This window comes from Cupressus sempervirens, chromosome 2 (genome assembly GCF_028749045.1).
Source record: "Cupressus sempervirens isolate cs-2001-9-10 chromosome 2, ASM2874904v1, whole genome shotgun sequence".
Lineage (NCBI taxonomy): Eukaryota > Viridiplantae > Streptophyta > Pinopsida > Cupressales > Cupressaceae > Cupressus > Cupressus sempervirens.
The window spans coordinates 418,272,678-418,297,679 of record NC_143119.1 but is presented as its reverse complement, the minus strand read 5'-3'; the positions used below and the strand labels follow the sequence as shown (position 1 = coordinate 418,297,679).

The window sequence follows — 25,002 nt, the reverse complement described above, 5'->3', positions numbered from 1 at the left end:
AGAAATGATTTAGTTTACAATTCTGTATATTCTCTTTTTTGTGTGCACACACCCAAACGCATCCAAACCCCTACGAAAAATAATTTATGCATCCACCTACCAGGTTCACATACCAGCATCCGACCCCACATCTGAACTGGTAACTTGTTAAAAGCAACCATCCTAGCTCTAAAATTGAGTTTGGAGATTTAGTATATAACAAGGTAACAACCGGACAGGATGCATTTTCTCTGCATCTTTAATTGGAGGCATGTGCCATGAGCAGCATATATCATGACCAAGGACTGGGAAAGTAATATTAGGTCATAGGCTGCCAGCGAAAAATAATTTTAGATGTTCCACAAACCTGATATTGCTGAATCATGACATCAAAAAACAATACTACAGAATCATCTTCCCATATTCTCCTTTTACATATTTGTGTATTTAAGATACTAAAGCAATCACCTAACCAGGGACCATATTCACTGTGAATATGAGTGATTCTATTTCTATTTGTGAATGATGGATTGCATTTTACCTAAAAGTAGATGAACTTATGCATAATTATCAATTACTACTTAGGATGAATTCATTGAGACAAAAAATCCAAAGCATGTTCCTTCCAGCTGCAACTCTTACAAAATTAGTGTGTAGAAATGAGGACATACAATACAAGTGCAAAATAACTATATGGCAAGTTTGGCAGTATGTAAACCAACTTGATTCGAGTAATGTTGCATAGATTGATTCAAATAGGAATATTGGAGAGGTTTGCATTTCCAAACATTCCTGCCACAGAGGCAGCAATAATGGGACCAAGAAGAAAAGGTAGCATGAGTTAATTCATTTTGCTTGCTAGCTCAAATGGAAAAGTAACAGGACAACAACTGCTGTGTGTTTCAGCCTGGACACTGATGCTTGAAAAAAGAAACAGTTCCTTTCACATATTTATCTCCCCTGCTATAATACATAAACGCCGTGACTTATTACATGTGGACAATTGAAACAACGTAAGAATCAGCACCAATTACATGCACGGATTTCAACTCCACAGAAAAAAAAATCTGGAGGTGCATTCACTTTCGATGATTTGAAAAGCTGTGACTTTTGTAGATGCCAACAAGAATTCAGGTGCCAGCGATGTCCACATGGCAAATGTGGCATTCAAATTTCATATAACTGTTGACAATTTGAAGTATTTGTGCCTTGCAAGAGTGATGATACACTGTTACAGAGGCAAAAAAGGAAATGCTGCTGGCATCTGCATACAAAAGAGTGCACCAAAACCTGCACAGGTATTTATAAAAATGACAAAAGAACAGCTACAGCCCCAACTACTACTGCAATAATGTTAATGCAACTCTTTGTAGGCATGTATGCTGCACCTACTGCTATCTGGATTTCAAATTTACAGGAAGGTTGTGATGGATCTGTGGTAACTACAGTAGCCAGATTAGAAAAAACACAAGCAGTATTCTCCTGATTTTGAGCCTGATAGTACATGTTAAAAGCATATGATGCATTGCCTCGAATATCCAAGTCGCCACATGATGATCCGTACCCCAAGGCAGTACAATCAGCATATGCGCAAGCATAGGTGACACTATTGATTAATGTAACCATTGATGACGGGTTTGCATTTGGACTGAGAATGCACCACTGTTTGCGCAAATATTTAACACCCTTGGCAGGAACCAGTGCTTTGTTCTGTCCTTTGCCTGAGAGATCAAGTGTATACTTGGGCATCCCATCATACTGGAAAATGCCCCAATGCCTCTCAAAATTTCCAGGTGCAATACTTTTTGCATCTTCATCAATAAGACTGAATAGATATGTTTCACTAATATCAGCCTTCATTGGTGTACCTTGTCCACTCATTAAATGCTTCAGAAGACCCTGATTAAACCTTTGAGCATAATTGATATTGGCACTTTTTTCCCCATCTGTTGGCCAACCAACTTCTCCTATGATTATTGGCAGATTAGGAAAGCCTGACTTCTTTAGGGCCCAAACCAGTGTATCAAGATTTGCATCAAACACATTTGTATACTGCAAGCCATTATCAACTACAGTCTGACCACCATCAAAGAAAGCAAAATCCACGGGAAAATTCGCATCAGTATATAGACTTAAATATGGATAGATATTAACTGAAATCGGTGCATTATTAGTAGTTAGGAACTGACACATCTGTATCATCAAATCACGAACATCAGGTCTAAAATCTCCCTCCGAAGGAGAATCTCCAGCATACACATCTGCATTAAGGGGTACAGTTGCCTTCACTTCCTTCCCTAGTCCTGCCTTGTTAAGTGCATTCTGGACATTTACCAGTGCTGGAAATGTATATTTTACAAAGGTGCCATTATATGCCGTCAAGAAAGGCTCATTTCCAACTGCAACATACCTGTAAATGGTGAAACATAAATCAATCGTTCCAGTAACTTACAATTGTCAACCCAAAGAATATATCAGATTATAACTCTTATCAACAACAAAATCTCTCTTACACTGCAAAATTTGCAATATAGTCATGACTCCGACACCTGTAGATTAAAACAACCAATATGGGAAGACCCGCAAAAACAAAAAAGTTCAGGTGTTGTACCAAAGGATTGCTTTGCCTCACAGAAGGAAACTAGAGATTTTTGTTGCTTCCAAACTTTTTGTTACCACGGCTTTCTGCATTTCTTTACAATGAATAGATGATCCATGCTACTGAAAAGCAAAATCAGCATAGACAGAAAACCCTGGAAGTAACTAACCAGCTGACTTGCAAGCTAGGTGGAGATGGTGAGTTGAGGGCAAGAACTTCTCAAGCAACTCAGAAGTCCTGTGAGTAAACTACCCTCCCAGCACAAAGAACAGGCAGTCTGAAAACAGAAAGTGCCAAAAACAGAATCTTTTTACTCATTTATGATTATGCTCTTCTGCCTTTCACCCGTTGATTTATTGCATCAAGTCTCAGATGATTTAGACCCATTTGAATGATCCTTGATTCAGCAATTTTATTGTCCTGATTTGAAAAGCATTAACTCTTCTTTTCACAAGTTTTGTTTTGCTATTTCTGCTTTTGACTTTATTGTGTTTCTAGCAACTTCTAGAGTTTTAATATTCCGTGTTCTGTTTTCTTCTTCCATTTTTAGAGTCAGTGCTTATAATTTTTAAAGATTATTTATTTGATTTTCTGTGTTTGTTTACTATGCAAATAGAAATGTCATCCACAACCATACTAGAAACAAGCAAAGGCACCCTACTTGAAGGCGTGGCACGCTAATACAAGAGGAATGATGGTGTGCACTTATTATAGCTTGTCACCTCCAATATCCTTTGCATAAATACCTAGTTGAGATGTCATCTTAACTTAGAAACTGAATGAGTTGATAAACGTCTCCTTTATCAAATTGAGTCGAATTGGCAAATTGAAAACTCATCTTTATTCTCCATAGGCTGAAGGAAGGATTTGCAAGGAAATAGTATAGTATTAATTAATTGAGTGTCCAAAAAGTGAAAACAAAGAATATTCAAATTAAATAAAAGAAATAGTAATTACCTAAAAAGTAATTAATATTTTTAAAAAAGGAATGTATGTTTAAAATAAAATAAAATAAAAACTAAATTTTAAATACATTTCAGGGTTGGCTTTAGAAAAAGACAAAGAAAGAAAATATGGGCAAAAGCAAATCATTATATCATTATAAATTTTCATAACCCTTGTACGGAAGCTTTGGTTCAGCAATCTTCCTTGAGGACGAAAACCGTCTTGAGTCTTCAAGAAATTGGAGGATGATAATCTTACAGTATTTGTGATTGTCTTCAATCAGAGGTTATAATCAGGCTTGCAAGTGAAATTCACAATTTTTTAACAGGCTCTAGCAGGTCTATGGGGAAATAAATAAATATTTTCCATTGAATCCTAGAGACTATTTTTATTTTTAAAATAAAAAATAATATATGGATAGTTCCCAATAGTCAACCATACTAACTAGGGCTTCACATCGACCATACCTTATTGGGGATCATGTGAAGTGTTAAGAATATTGTTTGAATAATTAAACTGGAATATCTTTCCAGGTTGTTGACACCTTGAGAATCTGCAGAGGAAATTTAAATTATTGGTAGGAGTCATGGGACTCATTCAGCACGAACTGCTGGACGTGTGATTTGGAAATTTGTTTAGCTTTTAGTTTTACATAAAGCCCCCTAGCAATTCCAGCCAATGCCTGAAAAGGAGTTTTTGGAGGGAAAACAAATTACTAAATCGCTGACTGCTGGAGTTTTTTGAGCCACCGGTTATTAACAAAGAAAAGCCAAGGACAAAAAGAAGTAGCCCATTTCCAAGTTTATGTGGAGACATGAAATTGAAATGAGGCAATTTGTTGTTTTAAAGGCAATGTGGAGGGGGATCGGCTGTATCAACAAAACAAAAACAAAAAATACAATTGAAAATTGCATCATTGGGCTTAAAGTAGATATTTTTGGTTATAGTTTTGCCATCCTCCCACTAATCAGATACTGCCAATCAATTCAGCTGCAAGTAAATTTTAGTTGTATTTTTGGGCCAACACACCATCTCCATATCAGCAATAACAGGTGCTTTTAATTCACATTATAATATATTTGAATTTAGTTACACTATGAATTATTTATTCTAATTAAAAAAGCGGGGCTTCTTACTTACGTTGCGGAAAACTAGAAACCAGATTGTAATGAGGTATATTTCAATGATACGACAGCCAATTTCCTATGTAGAAAAATATTCTTGTGAATTTTTTTGATCCAATTTCATGCATAAAGGTGATAGAGAATTGAAATTCTACCGAAGGGAAAGAAAGAAAGATCAGGATCAACCAAAAATTATTGCAGGATAGCAAGACTTGAAGGTACACTGAAAAGTCAATAACAAGAATACAAATGATGTTCAATACGAGAGGCTTGTATAAGGTCAACCATAGTTGGAAAATGTGGCGAGTACTCATTGAGTCGTTTTTCACCACGGTGGGTTACCTGTGAGTTAACTTGCCAACCAAAAATTTGCCAAAAGCATTAAAAAATGCAAAACACTGAAAAATGAAGAAAAATGTCAAAAAAAATTCATGGTTTGGCCTATAAATGCATGAATGCTCCTCACAATCCTTCACATAACACTTGTAAATACTCTTTATAGAAATGTGCCAAATACCTAATTTCTTTTAAGCAATAGAATTGTGAAAATGATGTGCGACCTAGAGTTTTACATGAGCACTACCCCTCAACCCCATTGGAAGGATTGCCCTCAAACCACCAAGAGGGGTGCTACCCCTCAACCATGTTATAAGTGCTGCCACCAAACTCCCATGAGAGTCCCTACCCTGAAATACGTTTGGATATCCACTCCTACACCCCCAATAGTTACTGCGATCTCTTCTCATATAAGAAATTTGATTACAATGAAAGGATTCGGGAGTCGCCCTTTCTTTATATAGTAGGGGGCCATAGAATAGTAGAGGGTAGGGCGTTCACCTCGATCCGAACACGGTTTATATATTGCCAGCGACCCCACTATCTATAGGTGAGTGCCCTTTACTAACGATAAAATCTGTGCTATGAAACGGATGTGGTGCCACGAGAGATCCACGAATCCATCTCCTGCTGAGGAGTGGGCAGTGAATCGGGGCATTCTGCTGAAAGTGGAGAATAGACCTGACATAGACAATTATGTTTATCACTATCATAATATCATTTAGCAATGATGAACCACCAGACTATCAATATCAAATTTCAAATCTCATTATTATATTAAAGTATAAAACACAACCTTCAGCTTTGCACAAGAAAGGTAGACGACAACTCATAGGACGTCATTAATTTGGTCAAGTCAAAGCCACAAACGCAGCCTTCAATGTCAAGCAAGGAGTTGTAACAAAATGCATGTTTTAGGTAGACTATGGAAGAGGAGGTTGTAAAATTTATAATATGTAATTTGTGATCATCATAAATTCATAGGGAAACTTAGAAACATGTTCCCGCCTAAATTACAGGTGTTCTGTTTATGGAAACCACTCCAACGACGAGGGTCTACAGGAAACATTTCCAAGCCATTTACAAATTTGCAAAATTGCATTTGGCATGGGACATTTCCAGTTCGAAGGAACGAGACTATGATTTGGTGGGGGATGGCCAAGGATGTCTCAAACATCCCCCAACCATCCTCAGAATATTGTCATTCGAAATTTGCATTTCCGGTTCGAGGGAATGGCACAAGGATTTAGTGGGGACGGCCAAGGATGTCTCAAACATCTGCTAACTATTCTACAGATCACCAACAGTCCCCATCAAATCCTTGTGCTTTTCTATAAAAATTGTCCAACTTTAAAAAACAATTTTTAATTTGTAAGTGGCCCCTACTCTTCCTAATTGCCCTAAAATAGGTAAAACAGCCCTAATATTCCATTACTATCCCATTTTGAAGGACAGCAAAATAGGAGAAACAAGCGGAAAGGCTTGAAAGTTTGAAGGAGATTTAAAAAGGGAGACAACACCACCAGGGATTGAAGGAGCAATTGGAGAATTGAAGGTGAGTCTTTCGTTTCGTTTAAGGTTTTCATTTACAAAAGAAAAAATTCAAAGTTTAAAGAAGAAATGCCCATGAAATGTCCGTCTTTTTTTCACTTCGTATTTCAGTTCTTTAAAAACTTGAATTCACTCATAAAACATGAGCAGCAACAGTGGTAGTAATGACCAGAAAGGGAAAGAAGTTGGAGTTGGAAGTAAGGGTGTTGGGAGTGAAATACGGCATCCACAAAACCAATTTGATTGCCCTTCAGTTAGCTTAAATGACTATGCACAAGGCCCTTTTAACTCCAAAAGACCTCTTCTTTGCCTTATTCAGTTCATAGATGGTGAAAAGAAAATTTCAGGAGATACTAGGGTATAAGAGGGAGCTACACAAAGGTGTGGTCTCATTTATGGTTGTTTCCGGAAAAGGAGCTAAATTTTATAAATATATAAAGAAGGATAAGAAGTTAAGAGTTTTATACATTATATATGGAGGTAGAAAGCAAGTGTAAAGGTACACCCATACCAATGCATCAGCCATCACAGCCATCTATGCATCGGCCTCTGTCATCAAGTGTTGGTAGTGGTACTGCTATTCTTAGTGTGGAAGCCAAGAAAGGAAATAGAAAGGCTAGTGATAGCGGGCAGCCAAGGTCAGTTTAATATATGCTCAATGTGCAGACATGGAAAATGATAGAGACTTTCGTCACTGACTTTTATATGCCGAAGCCATCCCATTTCATGTGGCCTGTCCCTTTTACTTTAAAAAAAATGGTCAATGATATATCTAATGTCGGTCCCTCATTTGTACCCCTCAAAGATCATAAAATATGCACTACCCTCCTTGGCAAAGCATATTCAAAGGCAAGTTTGGTGGAGTGAAACAAACTTGGATGTAAACAGGTTCTTCTATTGTTATGGATGGGTGGACCAACAATAGACATTGTCCACTCATCAACATCATAATCACGTGCACAGCTGGCTCTTATTTTTTTTAGTCATTGATTGTCTAGGGAAACACAAGGATGCAAACTTTTAATTTCACATTTTGAGAGTGGTCATAGAGGAGGTTGGGGCCTCAAATATTCTCCAAGTGATCACTAATTCAGGACATGTGCAAAGTGGCCGGCTTGATGGTGTAGAGAGCTTACAAGAACATATTTTAGATTCCATGTTGTGTTCATGCATTGAAGGACATAGGGAAATCAGACTGGGTAAAGGAAGTGATGGGACAAGCTAGAAAATTCCAATGTTCATTTTGCAAGCACCACACCACTCTTGAAGACTTTTCCAAAGAAAGAATTCCGCAAACCTATGAAGACAAGATATGCCTGTCACTTCATTCTGCTAGAGAGGACGATTGAGGTGCAAGATACTCTACAGTTGAAATTTCTTTATATAGATTAAATTTTCCCTATTTTTATATAGTCAACCCCTTTGATGTCCCTTTGTCCTAGAAACTCGGGGTAACATAATAAATTCATAACAATTGTGAACTAACTATTGTATCAGGATTTTGCATGATGATGTGAATTTGTACTCAATTAGTATTCAAATGAATGAAATTAAAAATAGAGAAGTCTTTTGTAATCACTCATGGACTCATTGGATATATTTTGTCATTAAACTTTCCCAGAAAAGGTGTTTCCAAGAAATTTTTAAGCAATTTTGAGTTACTGAGTGCCATGCAAAGTCACAAATTTTAGGTCTACCGAGTTTTTGTTGAGTCATAAGTATTGGATCTACCAAAGTTTTGTAAAGTTAAGTTTGCCAACTATGGGAACAAGAACCAGTTGTGAATATGATGGCCTAGTTGGTTTCCAACTATACAAATAACAATATTTCGAGACTGCACAAAAGCCAAACATTCATCAATCACCTAGGATAGTTACAGATTCTGCTATGAGGCCTTTCCAACCTGAAGTCATCTGTAAAGAAGAGGTAATTCTTGAACCAAAGACCCAAACTTCCATAGCTGATGACATAGTGACCAATTGCAAGGAGTACCTATTGAAAGTAAGGCACGTACACACAAATTTGATGAGCTTAAAGAAAAACATAGGTGGTGAAGGAGCTAACAGAAGACAACAAACAAACCTGTAGGATCTCGAATAGGCATTGAAGAAAATTGATAGTTCAGACCTTTGATGGATAAATCATAAAAGTGTACACATACTACAGGATACAAAAATTGGACATAGTCTTATCAATAAGACCCATGATGGAGGATGAGGACATCAAATTTGCTAATCTTGAGGGTAAAGCGCATGAGTGGTCATACCACAGATTGATCACTTCAGAGCACAATAATATTCATTTGTATGTGGAGTTCAATGGCAAGTTGACCCACTAATCCACTTTTGTGAACTAGCTCAGGTTAATCACACAGTTAATTCTCATGTAGCTGATTTTCAAAGACTTTCACTTATAGTGCCTGATATTTCAAAGAGGAAATTGGTGGTGTTGTTTATCGAAAGCTTAATTGAACTTCTTAGAGAATTAGCCAAAGCTTTCAATCCTACATTTTTACAAGGGGCTATTAAGAAGGCCTTGGATCTAAGATATTCAACTAGCATGGGCAGATCTCGGCCTATAGGATAGCACAAATCAGCACCACTTGGCACTCAACATCAACAACTTATGGGCAACCAAGGACTTCCACACTTGGGCAGCAAAAGGAAACCATCCCAATAGAGTGACTAGAACAAAGAATGCCCTCAAAAAACAATCTCTATAAGAAGCTTTCTTTTACATGCAAAGAGATTTGGGAGCTAGGATGTACGTGTCTTTTGAAATGACAAATTCATCACATTGGAGGTAATCTCTAAAGACAAAGAGGCAAAGGAACTTGACATTGTACCATAGTAGGAAGTGCTAGAGGCCGAAATTCAAAAACTGGAGATGCTTATTAGTAGCATTATAATTGTACTATACGGTGTACCTCAATACTACCTATTCAAATTTCATAGAATGTTGAAAGGTCAGTGTTGAAGGGATAGAAGGTAACGATATTGATTGATGGTGGAGCAACCCACAAATTTATTGATGAGAGTATGGTTAGAAAAAGAGGGAGTGAGGGGCTACCTACTGAAGAATGTCAAGGATTTGATGTCGCGGAAGTGAAATACAATAACATGCACCAAGAGGGTCAGAGGATTAGAACATTTGGTTCATACAAAATGTCTAATAAAAATTGTGTCATTGATATACGAGAAATGAATTTGGTATTAGGAGTATAATGGCTTCATTCCCTTGAAGAAATATCCCAAAATTTTAAAACCATGTAGTTGAAAATCTATCATGACAAACAAGGAGGTTGTACATCATGTTATGGCCTATGGTGCTCCTATTGAGATTTCAGCTAAGAGGATGGAAAGGGCTTTCTGAAAGAGAGCAATAAAGCAACTAACACGGTATTTTGTTAGAGATACTTTCACACCCAAGGGTAAGAGATTATACAAACTATTTTGGATAGGGATGGCACAATGTTCAATGCCTAACCTGACAAATTGCCCCCTGATCCAAGATTCAAGCACCTCACATAGCTTGAGATTAGTTCTAAGCCTATCATTGTTTCCCCATATCATCACTCAAGAGCTTTCAAGGAGGAAATTGAGAAAGCCATTCAGGAATTGTTAAAGACGGATTCATACATCCTAGTTCTAGACCCTTTTCTTCATTAGTGGTATTGGTGGGAAAAACGATGGCACCATGAGAATGTTTATAAACTGCCATGCATTAAATAAGATCATTAAGAACAAGCACTTGATACCCAAGATCAATAAGTTGATTGATGAACTACATGGGGCAATATAATGTTTAGTAATTAACTTGAGCTGTTGGTATCACCAAAGCAAGATAAAGGATGAACACAAGCACAAGGCAGATTTCAAATGCCACTTCCCACATTTCAAATACTTGGTTATGCCTTTCAAGTTAACCAGTGCACCAGCTATATCTCAATCTTATATGAATCATATCTTCAAAGGGCAGTTGAGGGAGTTAGTTTTGGTTTTCTTTGATGGCATTCTAGTATATAGCCAGATTTGAGAAAAGCGTTTACAACATTTGGATACAATATTGTGGATCCTTAAGAAGTAGACTTTATTCGCAAAAACATTTGAGTGTGAACTTGGGATGATTGAAATTTTGTACTTAGCACACATTATCAATGCACAAAGGGTACAGTGATCAAAGGAAGATTCAGGCAATCATAGATTGGCCACCACCTACTTCTTTGACATACTTGGTACTCAATACTATCTTGGATGTCAAATGAAAAGAGGTTAAGAAACAAGACAATTGCAAAGCATTTGGTATGATGGAAGGATCTTCTTGTTAGAGATGCCACTTGGGAGGGTGTAAAGGTTTTTGAGCATCCCAACATGCACTTGCTTGAAGCCAAGTGATTTAAAGTGTGAATTGTAATGTCTCTTTTCTCAAAATTGTTGAATCACCAAACCCAGAGCCTATCTTTATTCCCATAGGCTAGAGGAAGGATTTACAAGGGAGTAACATAATAATAATAATTTATTATGTATGCAAAAAGAAAATAAGTTTCTATGTTGAAGACAAAGACATTCAATCTATTTTATTGCATTGGGCCAATAAGCAAATAAGAATCATAAAAAGTAAATTTCAAATATTCAAATAAAAGAATATTGATGAAAGAAAATTGATCAAATATGAAATATATTATATTAATCCAAGCGAGTTTGAAATGAAGGAAGTTAACATAAACTCAAAGCTAAAGAGATCTTCCCAAAGGTCAACACAAATGGAGACAAAGAGATTTTGAAAGGGTAAAGCAAAGAAAACCCCTTGTGTAATAATATGAATGAGGGCAAAGCCTATGGAGAGAGAGAGAGAGAGAGAGCGCTCATTTACAATAACATCAATGTGACGAGTAGAAAAATGAGAGAGAGGCATCTCTTTTATAGAGATGAGAAAGGAGTTGTATGTGGTTGCATGAGTAACTACCATTTCTATGAATGCCACCATTAATAAGTGTGTGCGAAGTGTCAAGATCCTCTTAAGGAGGATAAACTAATTTCCTTGTAAAAGGAATCACAAACAATGTGTTGTCCTCACACATGCACAAAAGGACAAGAAATGACATGTCCTCACATGTGGACTAGAGCACAAAATACATGATGGATAGTTTGGTTTATCCCAAATTAAATAAATACAACCAAGGAAAGATTACTAATTCTAACAATTGATTACCATAAAGGTAATTAATAACTAAAAAAGAAAAGGGTGAATGTTCAAAACGAAATCAAAATACTTTTTAGGGATGGCTGAAAAAAAGCATTAATATTTTAACGAAACGAAAATCATTCTATCATTGCAAATTTTCAGAAACCCTTGTGCAGAGCTATGGTTCAAGTATCCTCCTTCAGAATTCATCTTTTTACAAATTTTAATATTTTGAATAAATTATGGGTTGTTCCCAATAGCCAACCATACCAATTGGGGCTTTATATGGGTCATATATTATTGTGGATTTTGTGGACTGTTGGCAATATCATTTAAATAATTGAACTAGAAAATATTCCTAGGGCATCATAGGCTTTGAGACATCTGCAGAGGAAGATTAAACTACTCCTCGAGGTTGTGGGATCCATTTAGAACCAACAATCGGACTAGTAATTAAAAAATTATCTACAATTTAAAGCAAGTGCCCCAGTCAAATCCAGCCAACACCTTTTAGAGGAAGCTTTGAAAAATATTTTAAAAACATCATTGCAGGTTTAAAAGAAGCAAGCAAGTCTCCCAAGTAGAGGAATTGTTGAAGACTTTTGGGTCACCAACAATAAGGAAAGAAAAGAAAAAGGAAAAAGGTGTCGCCCATTCCTAGGTTAACATTAAGACATGAAAACTGATTGTGGTTATTTCTTGTTGCTTATAAGGTATAACATGGACATGGATTGGTTGTATGCCAACAAAACAAAAACAAGAGAATCCCTTTGAAAAGTTCATCATTAGGCTTAAAGGACGTATTTTTGGTTATGCTTTTACTATTCCTTTGAAAAGTTCATCGTTGAGCTTAAAGGAGGTATTTTTGGTTATGCTTTTACTACCCTTCCACTAGTCAACTAGTTGCCGGCAAATTCAGCTGCAAGAAAATTTTACTTGTGTTTTCTAGGTCAACACACCACCTCCGTATCAAAGAAATAGGTGATTTTAACTTTTGCTGTAAAATTATTTGAATTTAATCAAGTACTTATTCATACACTATGAGTTATCTATTCCACTAAAGCAAAAGTGTGGCCAACGATTGAGTAATGGTGTTTACTTTGTAAACAAAAAATGAAAAAAAAAATCTAACCAAGTATAGTTACTCATAAGGTTTGTTTGTTTTTTTGATTGCGCCAGAGGTATCCTTGCCGGAGTTCAAAATATCATTATTGATAACTTATAGCCGAGGACAAAAAAAAGATATTGGAAAATACCGGAGGAGATAAGTCGAAAACTTCTTGAGAAAACATTGGGAACTTGAAATCTATTTTTCCAATCTTGATTGAACCTTTTTCTCCTCTTTGCCCTTTCTTTCCTCTCAGATCTGTTTTTCCAATCAAAAAAATATGTTTTTGCCATTTTCTAGGCCATCCTTGCCTATAACAAGCCTCCGAGCAATAAGTTTGTTATTTATCATGATAAAACAGAGAAATATCGCCGATATTTTACCAAGTTCTCTAAAATATTCTAAAACTTCTCTACGATAACTTATCTATAAATAAGTTGACGTTACTTCTTGGGAGCCAAAAAATATTGTGATAAGTAGACTTATCATAGATATATCTGCGATATTTTGAGACTGATCCCCACAACCCAGCCTAGCACTCAACCCCCCTTACCTTGGTCTTACTAGCTGCCAAATTGGGGTTCAAGAGAGGGATAGTTAAAGAGAGACTAATCCTCTGGGGATGTACCAATCTGCCTGCAAGTCAAGTGCATCGGGTGATTCCGGGCAAGGAGTTGAACTCGAGACCATGGGGAACTACCCACAGCCTCCAGCCAACTCCGCTACCTGTGTAGGCTCACAAGGTTATTTCATAACATTTCAATGTATACAGCCAAGCTAAGCAGCCGGAGGCAAAAAGATGGAATACACTAATTTTTTATATTATAGTGACATGCAATTCCATGTTTCAAAGAGGTCATATTGGAAGTGATTGGTCCAAATATCGAGTATAGCTCAAGAAGGACTCAAGGAATGTAGCCCAAATGATTTTGATGGACCCTAGTTGAACAACACTATGAATCCATGCAACATGATACATTCAACAAAAGAAAATATGTACACATTTGACACATAATTGAAAGAAGTGAGGATGGCATCTAATCAAGACTATAGAGAACAAAGGCAAAATTCTTGACAAGTTGCGAAGTATACTCAAGGAATCCAAGCCTCAAGCCAAAAGATCATAGCAGCAACAAAGAAAAGTATTATCACATAATGAGCTCCAAGAGAACCCTAATATGCAACATAGTGACTCCCAATAGAATGATATAATCTCAGCCATAGATCCATTGCAAACCCAATCCAATGCTCCAAGTAAAACCCTTGAAAGTGAGCCAAAAGGCTCCCAAATATCCAATACCCCTTGCCCTTTTTTATAAATGTTTCATAGGAATCACTTAAAGCATGTGTCTCTTCAATCATAAAACTCAAAAGGGGGAAATGTTATGTATTTAGCATAGTTCCAAGACTCGAAATCCTGGTGAGTCCTAAGCCGAGTGAACCTAGCTGAATCACAAGGGCTCGGGATCTCCAAGAACACACTCTAGGAAAGACTCACTGGAAACTGATTTTTAATAGATTATTTATCAAGTCCTGCCAAGTCCAAGTTTAGTTTCCATGGTGTTTAGTCTAAGAGTCACTTAAGTTGCATAAAAAAGGCATGCCCACAACTTAAAAATAGAATAGAGAACATGTCAAAGACTCTTGTGACTTGCCCAATGATGCTTTAAGTCCTTCTTGTCATAGGTAATCCAAGGAAAGGACCAAATTTCCCAAATTCGTAGGGACACGCCTCAGCTCAACAAGTCCCAAGCCGTGTGACCATGGGCAAGTCCTAGAAACCCAAACTCAAACTCGGTCGAGTTTGGGTTGTGACTCATTGTGACTCACTGAGTCACAAATCACATGACTTGACAAGTCCCAATGACACAACTTGGTTGGTAGCATGTATGTGCAAAACAAAAACATAAAAAAAAATGTTTCAAGTTTTTTTCCTTCTAGTTCTTCATTGCAACCCTAAAAAGCATTTTATTTCATTGTATTGAGAATATAAGAGAAGTGTGATATTAGAAAAAAAAATTATAAGTCTACAGAAACGCAAAAAAGAGGAAGGAAAAGCTAAAAATCTTCAGCAAATCGTATTGGGACAGCATAATACTTGCATTTGGAGCATCAAAGAGTCCATACTAGCAACTGTAAAGAGCTATCATCTCATTTCAAATTTGTTGAAAGAGGTAAGTGTTAAATTTTATGGATTTTTTGGGGTTTTTTGTATTTTATTATAAACAATCTCCATTGATTTTATAGAGTTGAATGTTTTCCTTTCAAATACAAATTTTAAACTTGAATGAAAGAACAATAGCAAGCCCTAATTTTTTTAGAAAAAGTTGTAAATTGTATTTTTAAATTTTTCTAAGAAGAATGTAGGATTTGCTGATTTTTGTCTCTTCGAACTCTAAAGTTTGACTTTGAATTTGAAATGAAAAGAATCATGATTGAAGAATTGAAAAGTTTTAAAACCTCTACAATTTTTAGGACATATAGTGATGTGCAACTAGAAACATTGGAATCAAAGGAAACAAAGAAGAGGAAAAGGGAGGTCCGTGATGCTGCAAAAAACAGCAATTTGCAAGTTTGGGTAATTTTGCAACATTCCATTTGTTGCCACCAAGTAATTTATTTATTTAATTGTTTTAAATTTAAAATTTATAGTTTGAGCTTTGCTCTGTCCGAGAATTGTTATAATTTTATTACACAGTCATTTAATTTATTTGTGACAAGTCTCCTTATTGGCAAGGCATGATAAAAGTTGTAATCATTTGTGGGGCGAGGTTTAGAGCCCCTATTGATGTTAAGTGATCCCTTTTGTTAGAAATAGTTTAAGTCTGAAGACATAAAAGCTGACTTAGGGGACCAACAACTGTTTTAGAGCGAAAAGGTTACATCAACGTGGCAAACAGTTGGGACCGATAGGAGCAACAGGGCACTCCTGAATTTTCTTGATTTCTGTAAAGGTGATTGATCATTCTACTTCCCTCGATGCATTGAATAATTTGAATTTGATTTAGTGATTAATATTTGAATTTTATAATTAATAATTTATTAATTGACCATTATTTTGCTTGATCTCCAATATCCGCCATGCTTCTCAAGTCCAATGATGCTTCGTCACATGTCAAAAATGCCACATACTTATGTGAGGCTACTGAGAAAGCCATACGTCAGCTAGGGGAAGAAAATGCAGTTCAAGTGGCAATGGGCAATGCAGCAAGTTATGTTGCTGCAAGTATACTTTTAAAGGATAGACAGTCAAATATTTTTTGGTCTCCATGTATGGCCCATTATCTCTATCTTGTATTGGAGGATATTGACAAGCTCGAATGCGTCAATCATTTATTGATAAGGCAAAAAACATTTTGCAAGTTCGTCTACAATCATGCATTAGTACTTAGTGTAATGAGGCAATATATGGGGTAAAAGGAGTTGGCTTGTCCTGGTATCAAAATATTCACCTCAAATTTTATGACATTAAAAACCTTGATGTAGTCAAAGGTAGCTTTGAGGAACGTGTTTGTTGGTGAGAAGTTGTACTCAACCTAAGCTACGACATCTATAAGGATGGATGTAGGAGATTGCATTTTTGATGAGGCAGGTCTTGGGACCTGTTGTGCAAAGCTCCATGCATAATTTTATTTTGTTACTATTAAATTTCTTTTTTCATCCACACTTAATTGTTACTATTTCACAATATTTGATAGTTATTAAGCCTCTAGTAGTTCTCCTACAAGTTGTTGATCCTCTAGTGGTTCTCCTACAAGTTGTTGATCAGGAGAAGCCCCCTATGGGCTACATATATAAGGACACTAATAGGGCCAAGAAGGCCATTAGATCTATATTGGAGGAGATGGAGTAAGTATCTTACCATTTGGGCAATAATTGATAGATACAACACCTCCATCTTCATAAGCCCATCCATGCAGCCATTTATTACCTCAATCCAACATACCGTTTTTGCTTTAATTTCAAGGCAAATAAGGAGGTTTTTATTGGGCTCTATTCAGTAGTACAGTGGGTCAAAACTTGTGATACTAATATCAAAACTACATTGCACGAGATAGAGGCACTTGATAAGGGGATTTTTTCGGTAGTCAAATGCACAAAGCCACTCACACAAAATTGCAACCAAGTAATAATATATGTTACGTGCACCATTTGATTTTATAAGTTGGAAATGAGGCTGATTTTTTTCTTCTTATTTCAAATAGATGGTGGCAAATGTTTGGGTCTAAAATCCCAAACCTTCAAAGAATCGTCATCCACAAAGTGAACCATCCATGCAGCACTTTAGGTTATAAGCACAATTGGAGCACATTCAAGCACATTCACTTGAAAAAGGTAAATTAAAGTGTATATGTGTAAGGAAACTCAGGTGCGGAAACAGCTTCCTACACTAATCTCATAAGGAAAGTATGGTGCAACTCCTTTTAAAATTTTCTACACTTACATATTCAATATCATGTAAACAACATTATTGCAACCAACCATGTATACAGAAAATAGATAGAGAAAGAAACACATAAGACAAAGATTTGCCGGTGGGGAAAAACCTTTCGGTAAAACAACCCCACCCCTCCAGAACCTGCACAATGTATTATCTTCAACACAAGATTACAATACACTTGCAATGCAAGTTCAATAGCAGCAATAGAAGACTCCAGCAACACCTCAGTACCTGCAAACTTTCATCTATCACACACTATTGCATTACGACATGCAATACTCATTTTTATGAACATCTTAAGACCCAACAAAATGCCCACAAAGGAGTTGGGTGTTTTTCATGGCTCAACCACCAAGAAACATGCACAATGCCACATGTACATCCAATACCAAGAAAGGGGCGTCCATCCCTTGAATAGGTAATGACAGCTTGTCATAGAATCCGCCAAAAATAAAGGTCACAAGAGAAGTGTAAGGGAATCCGTCATACCAACCTATTTTTGGCATATTCTCTTACACACACCAACCACTCATTCTTGGGTGCCCAAATAGGCCTCATGTCATAAGATGCTCTTACACCTGTCATAGCTTATTCCTTAAATAGCTCTTACGCGTCATAGGAATCCGTCATAACCATTTCAGCCATGATCTCCTTCACATACTTCAAGATGCCGACACATGTAAGTGATCAACATGCCAACTAGACATGTACACTCACATTTACATATTATTTGCAAAAATACATTTTACAAAACAAATAATAATAAGAATAGGAATTATACAAGGTTGAGACACCTTATTCCTAACAATATGGAGAGACTAAACAATCTAGTATTTGTTCATTACAACCTTCATCTTAGAACAAGATAGATTATGGGCAATGACTATCTTGACCATGCTAGAGGAGATTAATCTAGAATTCAAGTGCATCACTAAATCTATTGACCTTGTCTTTACTAATGAGGGTCTTGAGTGAACTAATGAAGCAAATAGAGAGGTTGAGGTTGTGGCCATGGAAGAGGAGTAGAATAGAGCACGATCATTCGCAGGCATAGTTACAACTGATGTTGATCAGAGTAGCATCTCACAAGCACAAACTATGGTTGTTCAATTATCCAAGGCCTTCCATAGATGCATTTGTAGGAGAAATGCAAACTCCTCTGAGGCAAGGATAAGGGTAAGCCATGGACTTGTTTTTATTTTCATATATGTTTGGAACATTTGATGTCATGGATTTCATATTCCATGAGATTTTTATACATTTGACAATACTATGTTTACTATTTCCTTCAGCTACCATTTGCATTTGTATTTATGTGGTCAATGTATATTATGTATGTGAACATATTAGCTTCTATTTGGCTTATTGTGTCTTTAAGCTTTATTAATAAAGGATGCATGAAACAAGCTTGAAATCCTTAAAAGAATCTAAATTTCTTGGGGTTTTTCACTTTGCCATGTTTTTTGCAAGTCCTGAGTCAAGTCAGCCTTGCTGAGTCTAAGAACTTTGGAAAGGGCAAGCAGTGCATAGTTAAGCCTCATAGCTTGATTTTGGGACATTACACCTTACAAGGGATGGCATTTTCCTCTCAATCATCAAACACAAGAAAAACTCATTAAAGTACCAGCCTATGACTCTTCAATTTGCAAGGCAAGTCCAAACAAGCACAACCAACCAACATTTATTAATTAATATATATTTGCATATTCAAGCAATTCCAATCCAAACAAGCACAACCAGCCAACATTTATTAATTAATATATATTTGCATATTCAAGCAATTCCAACCCAAAAACATTCTGCTCCACCTACTCAATCACCCATAACCAACCATGACATAGAGCCTTCATCTTCTGTTAAGGCTTGTGTAGTCTCTTCTTGCCCAAGTAGACCCAAACCATGTCAACAACAAGATATTTGTACATTTGTGTGCTGATTATATTCCCTTTTATCTTGAGCTAAGACTACTTCAATCCCTCATGAACTAAATAGGGTATCTATCTCACTTCTCTCGTAAGTTGTGAGTTTTATCCACCTTAATCTAAATTTTCCAGCACATTACTTGACCATCCCCACCAAATATCAAGTGGGTTTGTTGACATAATAAAAAAGACTATAAAGGCAAAAGACTTAATGAAGAATGAATAACTCTCATAACATGTGCACCAAATTTCATGTTGGGAGTGGGCCAGCATTCCTCGCAGGGTTTGTGACATGGCTTACCCACCTCTTGGGTCTTCTATAAGTCAAGTGGTATCAGGCAACGGCAACCCTAGCATGTAACAAGTGGTATCAGAGCTTAGTCACAAGTTCAAATTCACGCAAGCCGCAGCGAGTGAAGTTGGGAGGGGAATTGTTGGCAATGGGCCAATGTCCCTCGCGGGGCTCGCTACATGGTTAACTACCTCTTGTGTCTTCTATAAGTCTAATTGTTGTATCAGGCATTAACAAGTCGATCTTTTGGTGCAACAACAACCCTAGCTTGTAACATTTCACCCCAACCCTTGATGCTTCTAGCTATATCCCAATAACAGCTGCACCAAAATTTTGTTCACAACTTTTGTCTATCCATCTATATAATTATAGAATGTGGTAGACCATTTATCCTTCACACCTATCCTCTCATTTAATGTGCACCAAAACATTCTTAAAAATTTATAGTCATTGTTAAATATGACAATTTTTGGTGCCTGAAATGTACCCACATATTTTAGGAAGAGTCGCACTACATCATAACCCATCAATATCTTTTTACAAGCTATAGCACGTAATACACATATTTTACCAAAAAGATCAACGATCACGAAGATATAGTCATTCATTTGTTTGGTCCTGAATAGACCATCAATAAAATCCATGGAGATGCTTTCTCGAGGCCTCTTAGGCATAGGCAAAGGCTGATACAGCCCCAAAATCCAATTGACAAACATTATATAATCGACAACTACAAACAAATTTTGCAACAACCCAAAGACATGGCCAAAAACATAACATTGGAGGTCACTTAAAATCTTATTCACACCAAATTGCCTAACCTCATGCAATGTTTGTGTTTTCCTCATCAGAAAACTCTTCAAATCTTTGGCACAAACAGTTTACCCACCTTGTCTACGAGTCTCTGAAGGTAGTAACCATGATGAAGCTCAACCTATGCACATTTCCCACTTTCTATGGTCCGGTATACCTATATAAAATCAGCGACATGAACATGATCTTCAACATGCACTTCACAAGAAAATGACTCCAGCACAAGAAGCTACTTGCAATAAATAAACAAGGCATTCTTGACAATATATCAGCAACAGTATTTATCACATCATGCTTATACTTGACCACAAGAAGAAACTGTCACAAAATTCCCATCCATTTGTAATATCTCAACTACTGCAATACTAATTTTGTTTGTGCCTACCATTATTGCAAGAGCTTATGATCTATGTGTACTATAGTCTCCTTTCACATGAGATATGTTTCCACTTCTTTGCTAAACCAATGTATAAGTTCCATATTGTAGGTGCCATAATTCAAAATGGACCCCTTCTAAACATTTCCAAGTGATCACATATTGGCCATCCTTCTTGCAAAAGCACTACATCTGTAGCATAATCAATTAGCATTCGTCTCTACCTCAAGTGTTACTTGCAAGTAGGGTAAAGCTAGGACAGGTTTTGTACTTATTTTCTTCTTCAACTCCTCTAAAGCTTGTTGATGTTTATTGCCCTAGTGAAACTTTCATAATTACTAGCAGATGAGGGAACTTAGAGACACTAGAGACTAGTCTGGATACCAACATGGTTAATTTTCATAGATAGGAGACACAATCGGAGGCAGACATACTGGGTGATGCCACTTTTTTAATATATTTAATAATTTCCAAAAAATATTGTAACATAGAACATGGAAAGCAAGAATACCAAATCAACCATACAAGAACACTAAATACTAAAGGCAAATTCTCTTTAGAACACCACAATGATAGGAAACCAGTCATACAACTGTTTTCGTCCATCTCAAAATGTATACACTTTAGTAGATTTGAGCATTATAACTTAGCATAGATTATTGTACCATCCAAAATATCAGCATGAAATCTTATGTAGGCTTATGTTTTTTATTTGTCTTACTTTTTCACCTTATAACGTGTTTTGCCCTAAGTTTTTTGATGGGAGATGTCAATTTCTGGTCAGGAGACTTTGAAGACAATAGGAGAGGGTGGCCAAAAGAGCCCTATGCTTCGGGAAATTTTCAAAGACGTCTCCAGTAAAAGAGACATGTCTTAAGTGTGGAAGATGGGTCTTCAGGTAACAATGGGAACTTTCTTCCTCTACCAATGACTTACATTCAATGGCAAAAGCATAAGAGTTCTTCACAAACTTGTTGAGGTATTGTGTTGTGCCTAGAAAGCTCCAAGTCCCACTCATGATTGTGAATTTTGGCCATTAACAATGGCCTCAACCTTGGAAAGATCTACCCTTTTTCTCCTCATCACCCAATACATGACCAATGTACAACAATTTTTTTTTGGCATACTAGCACTTCTTATCAGTCAACAACAATTTGTGTTCCCTTAAAATTTCAAATACCTTCTCAAAATGAGACAAATTCACTTCATAGAGTGTACTCACCATAGATATGTCATGTAAATAAATTATAAAGGTCAATTAATTGTCTCGATACTTCTTTCATAAGATGCTTAAAAATGCCTGGTGCATTGCACAATTCGAACAATGTACTAGTCACTCATCAATGCCTTATGTGTCTTTAAAGCACTCTTCCACGCATCCTCTTCCTTTGACCCACACTTTTGAAATCCAAAATTAAGGTCCCACTTTGTAGAACATTTGGCATACAAGAATTGTTCCAACAGATTATCAATTTGGATAGCAGATATCAATTCTGTGCAATCTTATTCAATCCTTAACGCACATCCACTGGATCCCATCTTTCTTTGACACAATGCATTGGGAGAACTACATGCAAAGGTATCATGTCTAATTACTTCCCACAACAAGATCTTGAGCTAGTCTTGACTTATTGAGCATTACTTATACTTTTTATACAACCCCAAGTGAAGGACAATCACCTTTAAAATAACAATTAAATCTCATATTTAAGTGCTCTCTTTGGCGACAACCCCTTGGCTTCTACAAATAGAACCTACTCACCAAATTAATCAAACCTTGTTACTACTAGTGAGTATACCATCCATGTAGCCCTATTTCTCTTAGTTATCAATTCGTGAAATGAATCCGATTCGGGCAAGTGAATCAGATCCGTGGATTCGTAATTTTTTTCCCAATTATGATTGTGGAGGATTCATGTATATATATATATGCATTATATATACTAAAAAATGAGAGAAATATACATAATTATAAAACTAAATCATTTCAAAGTATGAATCTATGATTCTAAATCAATTCATAGCATGAATCTATGATTCTAGTACGAGTCTATGGATCAAATCCATAATGATTATAAGAAAATAATCGAAAAAAACAAAATTCTAAAAACTAAAAAAAATTCAAAAAAATAAATAAATAAATCCAGATGAATCCAGCCACGGATCCGGATTCGGATCTGAATCCAGATCCAGCCTCTAGGGCATGAATCCGGTAACTAAGTTATTTCTTCTACATTGCCTCAACATTAACAAAGAAAATTTGCCACTTGGACTTTGTGGTGATCACCATAGTAGTTTGAATCTTCCTCTTTACTATGCTTAATGTATATAGAATTTCATTTGTACTTAATGTATACAGAATTTCATTTGTAACCAGCCTATATTGATTAGACCTCCTCCTTTATGTAACATAACTACGATACAAACATGGACTGCCAAATATTACTGCATATCTCCTATGGAACTACATCTATCAGCAATTTGTGCTTGTATTCAGATCCAATTAGAAACTCAAATCCAACTTGTTTCCTCGCGATGAGTTTTAAGAGAATCGTAGCAGACAAAAAAATGCATTGATTTAATTGGGTTTCAATCGGATGATCTTTTCATTACATTCATGAGGCTTATAAAGCCTTATTTTCCCACACAAAAACTGCCTACGGGACTAACTTCCCTACAACTAATTATTAAACTAATCTAATTAATGTTAAACTCCAACATTCTCCCCCTTATTACATTAATTGAACAAGAGTGGAACTTGTAAGGGTTTTAAACAAACCCTTTGGAGACTTTGATGAAGTGCCTTCACCAATCCTCCTCACTAACTCAAGAAACGATGAACCAATCAAATCAATGGATCCCTTGAGTGCAAATCCTAAAGTTGTTTTCATAATATGCGTGTTCCCACCTCCACTGCACAATAAGACACATTTACTCAGAAATTTCGCATCTCCTCTGTCTGTGTCTAATGCCTCCTCCAGTGTTGCACATAAGACGTTTTTCCTCCAAAAGTACACATCTCCTTCGAGTATGTCTAACGCCTCCTAAATTGTCGGAGAAACAATCATGCCCAATATGTCAACACATGAGACATCTTTCCTCTGAAAGTCCACATCTCCTATGAGTGTGTCTAATGCCTCCTCAAGTGCTTGACAAATCATATTCAAATCTTGCCCCATTTGCTCCTTGGAAAGACAATCATGCTGCCAAGCCCCCCTCTTCTCTTCAGGGACACAAATAAGTCAAGCCCCCTCTTCTCTTCAAGGACAAATCTGCCAAGTCAATGCTTTATAGGGACACAAATAGTTGCTTCTCATGCAATCATCATCTCTGAGCGAGAAGCTAGCTCAAGATGACATGTATCGTCCTACCTCCATTGCCTCTAACCTGCTATCATTTTCTTTACATTCTATGTATTGGATTCTCCAATGATACAAGGATGTGGATTTTTCAAATCTTCCTTGCATATGACAAAGTAAATATAATCTTTGACATGTCCATATATCTTTGACATATGTAGGCCATATTGAAACAATAAGAGATAAATGATGTTATGAGCACATCAAAAGTCCAAGACACAAAAATATTATATCTCGTATCCATAGATGACAACATTAGAGTTTGCACTTTCAATAGGACGTCAGAGTTTGCACCTTAGGAAAACATAAAATAGTTTCGTTTTTTTCTACTTTCAAGAAACTTCAATTAATCAGAGAGAATATTAAAGTCAGCATCTTCAACATGCTTCAAAGCTAGGCTTGCACCTTTACTCTGTCAAAGCTCATAAATCTCAACAATAAGTTCTAAGCACCAAGTCATATATCATGCAAGGAGTAGCACTCAAACGGTGTGTCCTATTTTACTCACAACAAATGCATGTAATGGGGAGATGGAGATACAAAGTCAACTGCTCAGCCTGAGAAATCTCAAAAACTCTTTCCGTTGACATGAATTCCATTCACTCACCATTCCAATCCAATCAATAATCACCAAAAGTCTTTGATCACTGATCCACAAATAGTTGACAGAACAGTAAAAGATAATCCCAATCCTTGCATTCAAACCTATCAAGATTTGACCCTTTGTTATCACATGTCATTTCCACACTTGGCATACAGTTTTAAATTCAACTTCTTTCTCACAGGGAATCGAACATGATTCATCAACTGTTGTGTATGCCTAAAACCTTCCATCCAACTGTTGCATGCACCCTCCTTCCAACTCAGAGTCTCAGCAGGAATCACATCAACTGTCACACACACTTTACTAGAAAGGTAGATAAACCAGACTTTCGTGACGTTGTGCAAAACTCACTGGCAAAATAGACAAACC

General features: G+C 36.5%; 1 protein-coding gene across 1 annotated transcript in view; it reads right to left on the bottom strand.

The window, feature by feature from the left end:
• Positions 1–705: 705 nt before the first annotated feature.
• LOC149572877 (glucan endo-1,3-beta-glucosidase 8-like) overlaps positions 706–25,002 on the bottom strand; it is a 41,552-nt gene continuing 17,255 nt past the window's right edge. The window contains exon 2 of the mRNA XM_089813952.1: positions 706–2,389. Coding sequence (XP_089670078.1) covers positions 1,282–2,389 — 1,108 coding nt within the window. The 3' untranslated portion in view covers positions 706–1,281. The remainder of the gene's footprint in view (positions 2,390–25,002) is intronic.